The sequence below is a fragment of the Gopherus evgoodei genome, chromosome 2 (genome assembly GCF_007399415.2).
Source record: "Gopherus evgoodei ecotype Sinaloan lineage chromosome 2, rGopEvg1_v1.p, whole genome shotgun sequence".
NCBI classification, from domain to species: domain Eukaryota; kingdom Metazoa; phylum Chordata; order Testudines; family Testudinidae; genus Gopherus; species Gopherus evgoodei.
The window spans coordinates 169,175,406-169,193,322 of NC_044323.1; the positions used below are offsets into that span (position 1 = coordinate 169,175,406).

The 17,917-nt window shown below is 42.0% G+C and overlaps 1 protein-coding gene across 3 annotated transcripts in view; it reads right to left on the bottom strand.

Annotated features, from left to right (window-relative positions):
* DROSHA (drosha ribonuclease III) overlaps nt 1-17,917 on the bottom strand; it is a 113,738-nt gene that overhangs the window by 45,444 nt on the left and 50,377 nt on the right. For all 3 annotated transcript variants that reach the window (XM_030552229.1, XM_030552230.1, XM_030552231.1), the window contains exons 16-19: nt 9,762-9,869; nt 4,744-4,851; nt 2,216-2,354; nt 1,075-1,135 (exon numbers count right to left, since the gene is read on the bottom strand). In XM_030552229.1, the coding sequence (XP_030408089.1) occupies nt 1,075-1,135; nt 2,216-2,354; nt 4,744-4,851; nt 9,762-9,869 (416 nt within the window). The remainder of the gene's footprint in view (nt 1-1,074; nt 1,136-2,215; nt 2,355-4,743; nt 4,852-9,761; nt 9,870-17,917) is intronic.

Genomic DNA, 17,917 nt, shown 5'->3' on the forward strand with positions numbered 1-17,917 from the left:
CATTTTGTAGTTGTGCATTAAGTTTTAAGTTTTCCTTTCCAAATTCAGTACTTTGCTCTTGTCTTTATTGAATCTTGTTGATTTCAGATTAATTTTCGAATTCTCTAATAGGTAGGATGACCCAAGTCTCTCTTACTCGTTTTGGTTGGCCCCGCAGGACTAGGGCAACTAAAACTGATTACAAAGCATGTCTTAAATGCAAATGTTAAGCAATACAAATGTAATTCAATTGCACAGAATTCTTAGTGACTTAGTTATATTTGTCATTATAATTATTATAATTGGTTATTAAGCTAAACAATTAATTTTGTAGTAAACATATTGTTCCATGTTATTATACATATTCATTTATATTGGGCCAAATTCTGTGTCACCCATGCTCATTTTGAGTGATATCTTACTTTATCAGTAGCCTTGTTGATTTCAATAGGACTATTCATGGAGTAAGATACTACTCACTATGAGTAAGGGTGGCACAGAATCTAGTTCCTGTTTATTTTTTAAGTACAGTGGAAAATTTGTGCTATGCACATGCAGAAAAATAAATGCAGCATTTCATTGTTCACCATTTGAGCTGTCCAAATAGAAGTATTAATGATTCTTTTAAGTTTTGTGGACTGAAGCAGATTTTCTTTAGGGGCTCTCTTAAATGTCTTGTTCACTGCATGCATTACAAAGCTGGTGCTTGGTTTTCTGTGCCTTTGCAAAAGGATGTTTTTGGCAAATGGTGGCTTTGCAAGCTCAGAGTAACACCCTTTTTTAAGACTTTTTCTATTTACCAATCTTGCTGTTCTTCAATTTCAAAAAAGCCACTTGATTTTATTAAAAAACCAAAAACAATATTTTTGGAGATATTTTCCCTTCCTTGCACATGCATATAAATAAGTATGTGTACACACACACTTACTTCCCAACAGTTAAAAATCATCTGGCTGTTTTATTACAAAGGTTTTTAAGAAACTAGAGTTGAATTTTCCTTTTTAGTTAACCTTCTAGGTCCAAGAAAAAGACTGATCAGCACACATTAGCATATAACTAAAATGCTGGAAGCAAAGCATTAGCTGCTTTCTTTACCGGGAAGGAGTCGGATCATCTTGCCCAAGGCGGGACATAATGTTTATCAAGGTGTTTATTCCTGTAAAAATAAACAATACTAAACAGTTATTAAAAATCACCACCAATTTCATTGAAGTAATTTCCTTTGCATTTGAAAAACCATACAAACAAAAAATGCCATTGGGACAATCAGAAAGCAGAAACACCACAGATCCAGAGTTAAATTACAGCAGAACATTTTTATTCTGGCATAATCCTTATAGGGATTAATGGCTAGGTAATGGCTGCCCACAGGAAACTGCTTTTACATTCATGGAGCCAGATATAAAGTCACAGTAAGGCCAGACTCCCCACCCCAAACACCATACAAACAACAGACAATTTGTATTACTGCAGTTGCCTGTATTTAAGGGAGAAAGAAGTTGTGCAGCAGAGCCCACACATTTGACAGCTGCACTGCTTCCTTGTTTCAGCAGGATTTCATAGCAGTGTTACAAAGAGGTCTCAGTAATGAGACTTCGCAATTTTTATAAAATTATGCATTATTGCATTATGAAAATATCTATGATACACTTGTCAAAAATAAAACAAAGTATATTCTGTGATGTATTACCCTTGCTTACTTTGTCAGCTCCAATAATTCAGAATAGATCTCCCGGTCACTTATTATTATTATTTTTAAATTATTTGTATTACCATGTGCTCAGGCTTTAGAAACTTCCACTAAAATTCTCTCCTAGAGCTAATCTTCACTGTCGTGTTAGCTCAAGGTATAATCCTTGAGTGTTGCCCCTAATCTGACTCCCAAGCACACAAAAAGCTCTCTAGCTCCAGGTAAGAGGTGCTTTAAACTCAAGAAAGCTGGCCCTCAGGGGCAGGGAGGCATGTGTGTGTATGTGTGTTAAAGCTCGAGTGTTATTGAAGCTCCATTTAGTAGTGAAGTGTGGATGCAGCTACTTTGTACTGCTGACACAATCACTCACTGTGACCACCCTCACTCCAGCTAGGCTAACTTCATTCACAGAGTTAACTTGAGCTAATGCCGCAGTGAAGACAAGCCGTCAGGAGAATATAGGTTGAACAAGAATCAATTAGGTGGCAGTTCTTCTTGGAGGCTAAGGATGGTGAGAGAGAAAACAATAATGATGTAATTGCATACCTTTTTTCCTCATGTGCATGTGGTGGACTTTTCGGTCTCCATACTTGGGCTGTCGAATCCCACAGTTGGACAAGGAATTTCTTGCGTGGTCTGGATTCATTCCGAAGTTTAGGTGATGGCTTGGATGAGTCATGGCAAGCTAGAAAGCAGCATGTGCAAGTAAAAAACTGGGTTTATTTTTGCAAACGCTAAGAGCAATGTTAGATTGGAAGCTGCTAACAACAGCTATTTCTCAGTTTGAAGACACGCTATGATGTGCTGTTGGCAATTAGTAACTTTGGTTCAAGCAATTAAAATGTAGGATGTACAGCTACAGATATGTCACGAAACACATCATTTATGCCTGATCACCACTTAAACTAATTAACTTTCAAAAGCTTTTTAAAGAAATAAATTCGTTTTTGAAAGAAAAAAAATATGAATTGTCAATTTCCCCTAAAATGTTTTGCTTGCTAACTTGGCTGAACTATGTTAAACAACATGAAGATTTGCTTAGTACAAAAAACATGAAACCTAATACTATTACTACATGAATGTATTTATATACTGCAATACCATCTCAAGCATTTGTAACTCCATACAAATATGTAAAGCATCAATAAGGAGAGCCTCGTCTTTTTTTGGGTAAAAGAGAGATGATCGAATTTTTGCTCACCAAAGGCCAGACTCTGCTACTCTGGCTCACAATGAATAGCCCTTTATTCTCATTGCCTTTGCTGGGACCCCTCTCAGAGCAACATTATTAGTGAAGGTGAACAGGAGTGGCAGACTTGAGCTCTATATTTAGTTTGTACTGTAAGCACTATCAGGAACGTGCATCTTTGCTGCTATCACTTTATGAAGGGCAGCCGAACTGGAAGGTGTCAGTAGCAATTAATACAGTGAAGACAAAAGACTTAGGCCCCAATCCTGCAAACACAAATATGAGAATTGTTAGCTGCCCCCTGGCGTTAAAATGGGACTACTTATATGCAGAAAGTTAGTCAGGAAATATTTGTAGGATTGGGGCCTTCGATGCTAAACAAAAAGCTTCTAAACAGCTCCTTTGCCCTCTTCACTCAAACAAAGCTTATTTTAACTATTGTCAGACCAAATTGTTATTCAACTTATGCATTTCCCCTCAAATCCTTGTTAAATACCTCATTAGTACGAACTACAGTTTGACAAACCTATCCCTCTAAAACACTTACTCCTCTAAAATAGAACACACTAAAACTTACCAGAATGGTTAAAACAAAAACACATGAAACACCCCTCAGGCTCTCTTCTCTGTCAGGTCTTTAAATGCATACTGTATGATGAAACATGTAATCTCCCAGTGATGTTGTATAGTTGTATATTTGGCATCCTATGCACAGTTATTTAAATGGTGAAATATAAATCTCACTAGGGACTCTCTCTCCTGGAACAAATTCTTAGCTATTCAATAAGCATGTATAAGGATCAAGCCTAGATAAAGTGCCTCTGTGCATTTAGTGTGATTTATGTTGGTGCACCTTGTCTTATGCTTTCCCTGATTATTGATAACTTATTTGCTTTTTGCTTCAAGTGTTCTATCGTGGCAGTTAGTAGGTTTTTATGGCTGGATTTTTTTTTTTTAAATAATCTTTAACTCTAAAACCCAGGAAATTCGAAAAAAATCTATGCTCATAATTAAGCATAAGACCCATCCCCTCTATTCTCAAACTAATCTGGTTTGTATAAGGAGTACAAAGCATTTGAGAGCGTTTTTATTAATAATTCTTGATTCATTATATGTTAAAAAAAAAGTAAAGCACCTAAATATTAGCAATTAAATTTGAAATTATATATAAAATACACTTTTTGCACTAAAATACGTTGATAACACAGATCTACTTACTTATTTTTGCCCTTTAATTTAGATCTGCAATAGACAGTTTTTGCTGAGCGTGCAAAAATGCACTTGCACAACTGATTGACCATGCAACACAGATGTACTAAAACCCCAAAAGAAACACAACTTCTCTCTTTCACTTTGTAACAGTGAACATTTCAACAAACACCTGTAGGCCTGAGGAGACATCTGTCTGTTCATAGCTTTGAACACAAAGGATTCTTTATGAAATAATAAACCACAAAATATTACAAGGCAAAATTTACAGACACATCTGTAGTATGACACTGTTTTTTCAGAACTCGACAAGTAAAGGAATGCATTAAGTAATAAAAATATAATCTTGCATTCATATATAATGCTTTTCATCCTGCAGGATTCCATGATTTACAAACCACACGCAGTGGAAACCTGATTTTACAGATTCTCACAGGACACCTGGAACCTTTTTAAGATCAGAGGTGCAAATAATCAGGTGCTTTCCAATATCAGCAATACACCTGATTTCTCCATTTAGTGGGTTCAGCAGGATTTACACACACAAGCTTAACTACCTTGGGGACGATGGTCATGCATGCAGCTCTCCCTCCCCTTGCTCCACAGGAGCAGAGCTTCAGTCCTCCCGAATTCAAATGGCAAATTAGTATGTAATTTGTCTTTTGGCATTTCTTACCTGTAGCAAGCATCGATCTTGAAAGGTGTAGCCTATCAATTTGTCCAAATGCATCAGACATTGATGGTAGCGAATATGGTGGGTGAGAACAGGAAGCATCATTGCATGCTAGGAAAATAATTGCAATGAGGAAAACTATTCATTTACAAAACATAGAGAACCCAAATGAGTAACAATCAAACACATAAAGAAGTTTAGCATGTTATGACACGATTAATTTTACTTTGTTTTGATTTACATGAGAAATAAACTAAAAATAATAATGACCTTATGCCCTTCAGTGAATATAACTAAATTAGAACCTACTCCATGGGTATTAATTACCAAGAAAAACAAAACAGTCTTCCATTGAAGTACATTGTTGGGTGGAAAGATTATTCTGCTGCATATTGCTGAATATATCAAGGTGTATCAAGGTAAAGTCAAGTAGTGTCAGAACATTACATGACCATCTGGCACTTGCTACAATATGCAGACTTTGATTAGTATGAAAAAAAAAAAGATTCACGGCCAGGTTAGGCCTCTGACATAATTTTAAAGTATAATATTTCATAAACCACCAAGATGAGGAAAGGTCATTTTATATCATTTGACACCTGGGATAATAGGGTCACACGGCATCTGGTTTTCAACTGGAATTACTGGTCGAAAAGGGACCCTGGCAGCTCCAGTCAGTGGCTTAGAGGAGCTAAGGCCTGCCCTGGCTCCATGCGGCTCCTGGAAGCAGTCGGCATGTCCCTGCTGCCCCTAGTCGCAGGGGCAGCGAGGCTCCACGCACTGCCCTTGCCCTGAGCGCCAACTCTACAGCTCCCATAGGCCAGGAACAGCACTCAGTGGGATCTGTGGGAGCGGCGCCTGCAGGCGAGAGCAGTGTGTGGAGTTGCCTGACCGCACCTCCACCTAGGGGCCGCAGGGACGTGTTGCCATTTCCAGGGAGCCACCTGAAGTAAGCGCCACCCTAATCTCTTGCCCCAGGTTGGAACCCCCTCCTGCACCCAAACTTCCTCCCAGAGCCCACACCCCAGCTCCGAGTTCCCTCCCTCATCAAAACTCCCTCCCAGAGCCCATACCCATAGCCCCTCCCACATCCCAAACCCCTGCTCCAGCCCTGAGCCCCATCCTGCACCTCAAATCCTCATCCCCGGCCTCACCTCAGAGCCTGCACCCCCTGCCAGAGCCCACAACCCCTCCTGTCCCCCAACCCCTGCCCCAGACCTAAGCCCTCTCCTACATCCCAAACCCCTCATCCACAGCCCCAGCCCAGAGCCTGCACTCCCCAGCTGGAGCCCACACCCTCTCTCGGACCCCTACCCCTTGCCCCAGCCGAGGCCCTTCCTGCACTCTGAACCCCTCCTGCACTCCAAACTCTTTGTCCCCCACCCCACCCCAAAGCCCACACCCCCAGCCAGAGCCCTCACCCCCTCCCGCACCCGAGCCCCCTGCCTGGAACCCCCTCCTGCACCCTGAATCCCTCATTTCTGGCCCCACCCCAGACCTCCTGCACCACAACTCCCTGCCCCAGCCTGTTGAAAGTGAGTGAGGGTGTGGGACAGTGAGCAACGGAAGGATGGGTGATGGAGTGAGCGGGGGCAGGGTCTCGGAGAAGAAGCAAGGGTGTTTGGTTTTGTATCATAAGAAAGTTGGCAATCCTATGGGATAACCAGCTTTTTATAAGTTACGAAGCACTTCTTTCAAGATGGCAGGTAGGAAAATTGTGCAGTAAAAAGTTACATTCTCATTGCCATCTTGCTTTCACTAACTTCCTCACGAGAATTCAGTGGCCAATGTTTTCAAAGATTATCAAGGACTGAACTCTAGCAGTTCCTGACATACTGATGCTAGAAAGAGTTGGAAAGGCAGTTACAAAGTTGCTATTTGGCCGTCTAGCAAAAACGCTCTGGGTAATATTTTCAAAACTGAAATGGGAGTTAGGTGTCCAAATCCCAGTGGATTTCAATAAGAGTAGGATTCCTAAGTGCACTCTGAAAATCTCCCCCTTTATACACTTTTCTAAGCATTGCTTCAGACCAGAGATCTGGGGAAAAAAGTGATAACTGAACAAGTAGCACAGGTTACCCTATTCTGTTATGCCAACAGTAAAGTTCTTATGGAAGAATAAGAAATATAACATTTATAGTGGCTAAATCATAATATGTAATTTAAAATCATACTTTATATATGCATGTAAAATAATGAATGCTTTTACAATATGCAATATAAAATTGTAATTCCTATTGTAATTAGCAAAATCAAGTTTAAGTATTCATAGAAACAAGACTTATTTGAAGATGAAATCTGAAAATTATCCACGTATCACTTCATAATGAATGCAAAGCGTATGATTAAAGGGGATGAATGAACAGAGTGGATGTATAGGAGAAAATTAGTTAAGCATGTATAACAGATCATGTAATTTATGGGGTTAAGTGTCTTTGTGGATTTTGGTATGTTGGTGAAGCTAAGCACTGTCATAGAATAAGAACCGGTGAACATAACAGTGCTATGAGATTATAAGGATTATCTTTTGTTGAAAAAAGCGTAAGATTGCATTTGAGGGGCTTTTTTTTTTTTAGAATGAAATGTGGGTTAACACTGCAGATGTGATGATGGCAAGAACTATATTACTGGGAAGTGAAAACACTGATGCTGAATAGAATTAGATTTAAGTGAATGTCTAATATTTAAATTAAAATCCAATACTGTTAGTAGTTTCTCTCATAACAACCTCGGGGAGGGGGGTCGACCCCCAACTATATGTTCTATAACTGTGCTTCTTATGCATCTTCATTCTTCACCACTTCATCAAAAATAAATCATCTCAAGGACCAGTGACACATACCCACCAGTTCACTATTTCTCTGCATTTTCTGTCCACTGTAGTAGCCTTCTGGGCAACCAGAATGATTATATGGGGAATTAGTGCACAGACCACAGCTTTAATACTACTTGTACACAGCAAGCAGTATGTTTGGCCCCCGTTTGTTGTACTGATATATCAACATTTTAGATTTTTATTTAGAAGTTCAACTAGTACGGAATTAGTCTATTTCTGACGATAAACATGAGGTACACAGAATGTCTTTATTTAGATTCTTGCAATTATATTGACGAAATGTTGTTTTCCTGACACCAAATATGTGATTAATTTGACTAATATCTGTCAGATAGGATTATGGCTATTTAACATTCCCAATACTTTTTAGGGGAGCATTTCCCAACCCCTCCCTCCCCACAAAACAACAACTTAAAAACTGCATTAGGCAAATTAATGGATACTGAAGAAATATAGTCTCTTCTGGAACTATAGCATAATAGGCAACAGAGCCATTACACCATCTGATTAAAGCTATTTTGGGTATAAGAAATGATTCTTTGTAAGTAATAATTTAATAGCAGCAAAGAAGATATGCCCTCCACCTGCCCAATAATTCTGAATTATTTCACACAAAACAGAGCCATTTTAATCAGAGCACTTCACTCCTCCTCTCCCTGTTTGCAAGTGCTTCATTTTGGAAAATGCCAAGACCGGTATTATACTTCGTGCAACAGAGTGATTTAAAATTATTAGAGTACTTCAATGTTTACAAAAAGAATTTTGATCTTCTAAAGTACAGAGCTTTTAAGAATTAAAGCAAACCAATAATTTTAAATCGCTCTTCATTAAGACTGTCTGCAGAATTGATTTACATTCATTTAGTTTTTAACTCTAATCTGGCAAAAAGCATATCTGAAAAACAGCAACAGCAACCTTTCATTTTAAAGATGCATAGTTTAGTCTCCTTGTGACCTCTCAAAGAAATCCAAACAATTGACTAGTCTAATTTATTGTTTTAGATGTACAAAACACTATGTGACATTATGTTTTATATTCATTGCTCTTTAGCGATTTGCTGTCCTTCAACAATTAAAAAAAAACAAGAACGTCTAATAAGACATTATAAGATACATTGTAAAAAAAAATTACTAAAGAGATAAACAAATCAGTTTCTAAACTCTCAGATTAGGAAATATATGCACAGTTTGTCTTAAAGTGTAGCAACAAATATATTAGCTAGCAAAAGTTAGAACAAACTCACAAATTCCCATAGCTATGGGATGGTACACTGTGCTGGTATCCAGTTTCAGACCTGATAAACAGTACTGGCATCAAAAAGAAGTCTTAGGAAGAGAAATTATTTTTACTGGGTTTTGGATTTAAATATTCATCCTCCATCAAGACTGCTCCTTACGCTTTGCCCGGAAGAGATAAGTTGACAGGATATGGGTTCAATACAAGCACAGGATTCTTAACTAAACATTTGTCACACTGTATGCAATGTCCGATTTGCATTACACATTGCTAAGTCAACTTTAATTAAACCTGGAAACGTTGAGCCTTGAATTAGCATCTCTGAAACAAATTTCACGGATTTATTTGTGTGTGTGTTGGATTATTAGCCTTTGTGTCAGTCACATCCCTTGCTCTGGGATAGAACTCTTTTTTTTTTAAATGCATCTTTCAAATATATTACTTCTGGGCAAATTCTTTTTTTTGTTTCCAATCTAAAAGTTAAAAAAAAGTTGTGGTTTTTTCCCCTTTAATATGCAACAGTTTAAACGCTCCTTGAAGACATGATTTATTAAAAAAAAAAAAAAAAGTTTTATTAAAAAAAGGCCGATTTACTGACTAACAAGCCCTGAAACAACATTAGCTTCTTTGGTCTTTTTTACACTGGGGTTTTATCCTGGTTACAGTCATTGTCGGACACCAATGTAGCTGTACAACTGCTATAAACCATAATTTGCACCAGCATAGATTACCCTTGTTTCTTTCAGGGGTAAGAGCCACCAGTGCAAATAGCACTGTCTATACCAGTGCAGCAATGCCAGTGACGGTTCTCTACAATGTAGCAGGGGCAACCCACCCTGGGTAGCTATGGCCTAAACACTGCAAATTTAGGAGACATTAATCTGCTGTCTATTAACTAACAAAAGAAACTGATTTCAGGATGGATCTCTAGCGTCTAATAATCAATCACCTGGCAGACATCAGAACGAATACCAGTTTTCCAGAATCCTTGGCTGCTTAACTCCACTGTCACTTCTCGTCTCATTGTGTTTTTCTGCCTGATTTTCTGTAGCGCTTCCTAGAAAGGGAGGGAATGGTGCAGCTGTGAGAAACTTTCTACAACAAAGCAATATGAAACCACATGTGGGCGTGAAAAACAGACATTAAAGTGTTAGGATTGTGTATTTGAGAATGGGTTTTATTTATTTATTTATTTGTAAAGCATACTTTCAGAGAGCAATTTTTAAACCTAAATCTTGTAATTATCTCCACCCACCCCTTGGTAATGATGTAAGCTGGAGTGGCCTGGATGCCCACAAGTATGACAAAGGACTGCATGTGGCTCAGTCTCCTTATCCTGATAAGCTGCAGGGTGAGGACAAAGCTGACTAATCACAGATTTTTGCTGAAGATGAAATGAACAAAGCCATTCCTATGCATCTATCGAGTGAGATGCAAGTATAAGCAAATATAGTGAAACCCCGTTATAACGCTCCCCGCAATAACGCAAATTGGGATATAACACGATCATAAGGTGGCTCTGGCCACCTCAAGCGGAAAAAAAAAAAGAAAAGAAAAGAAAAATGTGTCTTCCCCCCTGCTCCCGCTTCCTCTTTTGGCAAGAAGAGCCATTCTCCTCCCCAGCTGCTCCTCGCTCTTCCTCTGCCCCTTGCACGTCTCCCCTGCTCTCCCCAAGTGTTTCCCTCTCCCAATATGTGGCTGAGAACCCCCGCTGCTGGAGCTGCACTGCTTCCCCTTTTGGCAAGAAGGGCTGTTTTCCTCCCCTGCTGCTCCTTGCTCTTCCTCTGCCAGCTTGAAACCGACCGGCTTGAAATGGTAAATTTTCGTAACCCAGCTATAACACAACCCCGCATTTATCAGAATCGATTTTTTTGGACCCCAATCATCACGTTATAGCAGGGTTTCATCCTACCATTTCTCTCTGGAATTCCTGACATCTGATACTACATCACAAGGCTTGGGTGAGAAACAACCAACCCTTCGTTCATGCGGGTAAGAGACAGATCTTTATTATCTAGCCCCAGTCACCTTATAACGGATCTGTGCTAAACGCCAATACCTCTCTTATGGAACAGGGGGTCAGTAGCCATTGATACCAGAGGCTCCTACTATGAAACCTCCCTACTTTATCCAACCACGAAAACTGCACTGCTTTGACCTTGAGAAGCTAGTCTTCTGCAGGCTATTTACTTCTGTTTCTGAAATATGGCAAGGGCACCTACAGCCTTTGATAGGAGTCGTCCCCCCCGTTTTTATTTTTTGTATACATCAGAAGAAATAAATAGAATAAATAATCCAGTACGTTAGGGTCTTTCAGTCTGAATTTAGGTCCTGATACTGTAAATGTCCCTATGAGTACGTCGACTCCCACATATATCATGGGAAACAGTCACTGCATATTTTCCTCTAATTGAGAACAAGGAACTTTACTCGAATAATAGGCTAAAGATAAAAGTTACATCTCTCCTCTCTCTAGGCTTCACTGCAGGGCCCCTGCTGCGAACTTCCCCCTCCCGGCTGCCTGCTTCAGTTTTAAGGGAACTATACATAGCTCTTTGGGGCACAGACAGTCTCTTTGTTTTGAGTTTGTACGGTGTCTAGCACACAGATGGGCAAACTACGGCACATGGGCCACGTCCGGCCCGCGGGACCCTCCTGCCTGGCCCCTGAGCTCCTGTCCCAGGTTCGCCCCCAGTCCCTCCCCCTCTGTTCCCCTCCCCCCACAGCCTCAGCTCGCCCCGCTGTCGCAATGCTCTGGGCAGTGGGGCTGCGAGCTCCTGGGGCAGTGCAGCTACAGAGCCCGGCCTGACTCAGGGATCTGTGCCGCATGGTGCGTAGCTGGCTATACCGGCTATAGCGCCACCAGCCACTGGTGATCAAGGCAGCACAGTCCGGGGGTGTGGTCGGGGGCGGGGGTATGGATAGAGGTGGGGGCAGTCAGAGGGCAGGGAACAGGGGCATTGAAAGGGGGTAGTCAGGAAGGAGGGGGGGTTGAATGAGGAGGTGGGGGGCAATCAGAGGCAGGAGTTCTGGGGGCAACCAGCGGACAGGGAGAAGGGGTGGTTGGATGGGGCAGGAGTCCCGGGGGGGGGGCAGTCAGGAATGAGAGGAGGGGTTGGATGGGGTGGCGGGGAGCAGTCAGGGGACAGGGAGCGGGGTGGTGGTAGATGGGGCAAGAATCCCGGGGGGGGTTGTCAGGGAACAGGGTGGGTTGGATGGGGCAGGAATCTGGGCGGGAGGCGTCAGAGGGCGAGAAGCAGGGGGAGTTGGATGGGGGTGGGGGCGGGCCATGCCTGGCTGTTTGAGGAGGCACAGCCTCCCTAACTGTCCCTCCATACTATTTCCAAAACCCAATGTGGCCCTCAGGCCAAAAAGTTTGCCCGCCCCTGGTCTAGCACAAAGGGTTCCTCCTGGTCCATGACTGAAGCTCCTAGGCACCACCTCTATACAAATAATGACGTAGCATCCCATAATCACATTGAAATTAATGGCATAATGAGAAGGTGTGTATGAAGCCCTGTTCCCTTAGGCCCAAATTCAAATGCCAATGGGCTGTGGACAGAGGCCATAAATTGTACACTCTTTAGGGGTAGGCTCTATGAAGGTCTTCTAGGCTTTTATATGGTACCATGCATATCAGGACATCATCAGTGCTCAATTCTGAATACATTTTTTCTTTTTCTTTTTTATTAAATTCACATGCCAATTACAGTAGCCTGCCAGCTCCTACTCAATAACTGATGAGGTCCTCAGTGTCATAAAGTGGGAGCACACTACCACAAAGTTTCTGCCTAAGAATTGTTTTCAATACATCTTCTTTATGACAGACAATTACTTTAAGAAACCATCATCCTTGGATGATACAATCTAGAAACAAAGGTCTACACACTACAAGAAGTGATAAACGTCAAAGGAGCACTTTATTTTTGCAGCAAAATGCAATCAACCCCACGCCCTCTCTGCTAGTGTTTTAAGAATAACTCATCCATTATTCCCTAATGAGAGACATTTTTAATAAAAAGTTCTAGCCTTCCATTTGTTCTCCCCTGCAATGATGAAAGCTGCAGTAAAGATAAAAGTCATCTATTTCAGTGGGAAAAGCATTCCTCCTTAAAATTATGACATAGATAACTTAACACTGTGGTACTTCCTATTTACAAGGAAAGAAGCTGAGGTTTGGGGGCTTATTTAACACTATTATAAATAAAATGTTAATTAAGCCCCATGTTCACACGACAGTATGCTATGCTTTGCACTAATGATAAAATCCGGTGCACTGTCAGATATGCTGAAGATCATCTATTGCAGCAGCAGCTTCAGTCGTTACAGAAAAAGCAAACTGGTGATGCTGTCAGTCTAAGTCTCCTTGATTAATCCAGTATCAGCGGGGTAGCCATGTTAGTCTGGATCTGTAAAAGCAGCAAAGAATCCTGTGGCACCTTATAGACTAACAGACGTTTTAGAGCACGAGCTTTCGTGGGTGAATATCCACTTCATCGGATGCATGTAGTGGAAATTTCCAGGGGCAGGTATATATATGTAAGCAAGAAGCAAGCTAGAGGTAACGAGGTTAGTTCAATCAGGGAGGATGAGGCCCTGTTCTAGCAGTTGAGGTGTGAAAACCAAGCGAGGAGAAACTGGTTTTGTAGTTGGCAAGCCATTCACAGTCTTTGTTTAATACTGAGCTTATGGTGTCAAATTTGCAGATGAACTGAAGCTCAGCAGTTTCCCTTTGAAGTCTGGTCCTGAAGTTTTTTTCTACTCAGGACACTCCCTACACTAACACCGGAACAAATCAACATACTCTTAGAGCCCCAACCAGGGTTATTCTATTTACTACCCAAGATCCACAAACCCGGAAATCCTGGACGCCGCATGATCTCGGGCATTGGCACTCTCACTGAAGGACAGTCTGGATACGTGGACTCTCTACTCAGACCCTATGCCACCAGCACTCCCAGCTATCTCCATGACACCAGTGATTTCCTGAGGAAACTACAATGCATGGGTGACCTTCCAGAAAACACCATCCTAGCCACCATGGATGTAGAGGATCTCTACACAAACATCTCACACAGAGATGGAACACAAGCTGTCAGGAACTGTATCCCTGATGATGCCACAGCACAACTGGTTGCTGAGCTCTGTGCCTTTATCCTCACACACAACTATTTCAAATTTGATGACAATATATATCTCCAGATCAGTGGCACCACTATGGGCACCCGCATGGCCCCACAATATGCCAATATTTTTATGGTTGACCTGGAACAACACTTCCTCGGCTCTCGTCCACTCATGCCCCTTCTCCACCTATGCTACATTGATGATATCTTCATCATCTGTACCCATGGAAAAGAGACTCTGGAAAAATTCCACCACGATTTCAATAGCTTCCACCCCACCATCAACCTCAACCTGGACCAATCTACAAGGGAGGTCTACTTCCTAGACACCACAGTGCAAATAAGTGATGGTCACATTAACACCACCCTATACCAAAAACCTACCGACCGCTATGCCTACCTTCATGCCTCCAGCTTCCATCCCAGGCACACCACATGATCCATTGTCTACAGCCAAGCACTGAGGTACAACCACTTCTGTTCTAACCCCTCAGACAGAGACCAACACCTACAAAATCTCCACCAAGCATTCTCAAAACTACAATACCCACACGAGGAAATAAGGAAACAGATCAACAGAGCCAGACATGTACCAGAAGCCTCCTACTGGAAGACAAACCCAAGAAAGAAACCAACAGGACTCCAGGCCATCACATACAGTCCCCAGCTAAAACCCCTCCAACGCATCATCAGGGATCTACAACCCATCTTGGACAATGATCCCACACTTTCACAGGCCTTCGATGGCAGGCCAGTCCTCACGCACAGACAACCTGCCAACCTGAAGCATATTCTCACCAGTAACTGCACATCGCACCATAGTAACTCTAGCTATGCAACAAACCTCGATGTCAACTCTGCCCACATATCTACACCAGCGACACCATCACAGGACCTAACCAGATCAGCCACACCATCACCGGTTCATTCACCTGCACGTCCACCAATGTAATATACGCCATCATATGCCAGCAATGCCCCTCTGCTATGTACATCGGCCAAACTGGACAGTCTCTATGGAAAAGGATAAATGGACAAAAATCAGATATTAGGAATGGCAATATACAAAAACCTGTAGGAGAACACTTCAACCTCCCTGGCCACACAATAGCAGATCTTAAGGTGGCCATACTGCAGCAAAAAAACTTCAGAACCAGACTTTAAAGAGAAACTGCTGAGCTTCAGTTCATCTGCAAATTTGACACCATCAGCTAAGGATTAAACAAAGACTGTGAATGGCTTACCAACTACAAAACCAGTTTCTCCTCCCTCAGTGTTCACACCTCAACTGCTAGAACAGGGCCTCATCCTTCCTGATTGAACTAACCTCGTTATCTCTAGCTTGCTTCTTGCTTGCATATATATACCTGCCCCCGGAAATTTCCACTACATGCATCCGATGAAGTGGGTATTCACCCACGAAAGCTCATGCTCCAAAATGTCTGTTGGTCTATAAGGTGCCACAGGATTCTTTGCTGCTTGATTAATCCAGTTACACTCCACTTTATAGACACGTGTAAGCTACATGATTATAGACAGTCACACACAAACATACATCTGCATGCCTACACACACGCACAGATATCCCCTTCCAACTGCTACCTAAAATATACACTGGACTTCTGAGCATAATATCTGAGTACCTCTTGGCAACAACATTCAAATTCCACAAACCCATGCTTACACAAGACTCTTGCAAGTAAGGGGGAGGAAGAATTGAGCTATTGAAGGAGAGGAAGGTGATCAGGAACAGTCAACATGGATTCATCAAGGGCAAGTCATGCCTAACCAAATTGATTGCCTTCTATGATGAGATAACTGGCTCTGTGGATATGGGGAAAGCAGTGGATTTGATAAATCTTGACCTTAGCAAAGCTTTTGATATGGTCTCCCACAGTATTCTTGCCAGCAAGTTAAAAAAGTTTGGATTGGATGAATGGACTATAAGGTAGATGGAAAGCTGGCTAGATTGTCGGGCTCAATGGGTAGTGATCAATGGCTCGATATCTAGATGGCAGCCAGTATCAAGCCAAGTGCCCCAGGGGTCAGTCCTGGAGTTGGTTTTGTTCAACATCTTCATTAATGATATGGATGATGGGATGGATTGCACCATCAGCAAGTTCGTAGATGACACTAAGCTGTGGAGAGAGGTAGATACACTGGAGGGTAGGGCTGGGGTCCAGAGTGATCTAGAAAAATTGGAGGATTGGGCCAAAAGAAATCTGATGAGGTTCAACAAAGACAATTGCAGAGTCCTGCACTCAGGAAGGAAGAATCCCATGCACTGCTACAGGCTGGAGACCGACTGGCTAAGCAGCAGTTCTGCAGAAAAAGACCCGGATTACAGCGGACAGAAAGCTGGATATGAGTCAGCAGTGTGCTCTTGTTGCCAAGAAGGCCAATGGCATATTAGGTTGTATTAGTGGGAACATTGCCAGCATATCGAGGGAAGTGATTATTCCCCTCTACTCGGCACTGGTGATGGCACACCTGGAGTATTGCATCCAGTCTTGATCCCTCCACTACAGAGGGGATGTGGACAAATTGGAAAGAATCCAGCAGAGGGCAACAAAAATGATTAGAGGGCTGGGGCACATGACTTACGAGGAAAGGCTGAGGCAACTGGGGTTATTTAGTCTACAGAACAGAAGAGCGAGGGGAGATTTGATAGCAGCTTTCAACTACTTGAAGGGGGGTTCCAAAGAGGATGGAGCTTGGCTGTTCTCAGTGGTGACAGATGACAGAACAAGGAGCAATGGTCTCAAGTTGCAGTGGAGGAGGTCTAGGTTGGATATTAGGAAACACTATTTCACTAGGAGGGTGGTGAAGCACTGGAATGGGTTACCTAGGGAAGTGGTGGAATCTCCATCCTTAGAGGTTTTTAAGGCCTGGCTTGACAAAGCTCTGGCTGGGATGATTTAGTGGGTGTTGGTCCTGCTTTGAGCAGGGGATTGGACTAGATGACTTCCTGAGGTCTCTTCCAACCCTAATATTTTATGATTCTATGATACTGTAATGCAACACTGAGTACAGGGCTTTGTGACAAAATGGAAAAGCTTCTTCATCAAGTTTCATATACTAAACAAGTTCCTTCCTCCTTGATATAAATATGCAAGTAAAGTGTGTCTTAAGAGTATCTGGCAGACATGCTAAGAAACAACTTTCAAGTTTTTGTCCAAGATTTAAAAAGGTGGGTGCCTCAAAGCAGGCTTCTTAGTCCATAATGAGGTGGCTTGATTTTTTAAAGTGTTAAGTGTAACACCGACAGACCCCGGTCTTCGGCAGGCGGGATCGAACCTGGGACTCCGGAAATAAATGCACAAACCTCTATTGTGTGAGCAAAAAGCCACCATGACTCTTAGCTAAGGCTGTAGAGCAGATTAATTAATCTCTCTCTTTAAGTGGCCTCCGTGCCACTAGATGGGGACAGAGCACCACACCCAGGAGTTGTCCCCATATCTACTCTAGCGATACTATCAGAGGACCCAACCACATCAGCCGCACCATCAGGGACTCATTCACCTGCACGTCTACTAATGTGATATATGTCATCATGTGCCAGCAATGCACCACTGTCATGTACACTGGCCAAATTGGACAGTCTCTACGTAAAAGAATAAATGGACACAAATTGGACATCAGAAATGATAACATATAAAAGCCAGTAGGAGAACACTTCAATCTTCCTGGACATTCTATAACAGATTTAAGAGTAGCCATACTTGAACAAAAAAACTTTAGAAACAGACTTCAAAGAGAAACTGCAGAACTAAAATTCATTTGCAAATATAACACCATTAATCTTGGCTTGAATAGGGACTGGGAGTGGCTGGCTCATTACAGAAGCAACTTTTCCTCTCCTGGAATTGACACCTCCTCATCAATTATTGGGAGTGGACTACATCCACCCTGATTGTATTGGCCCTGTCAACACTGGTTCGCCACTTGTGAGGTAATTCCCTTCTCTTCATGTGTCAAT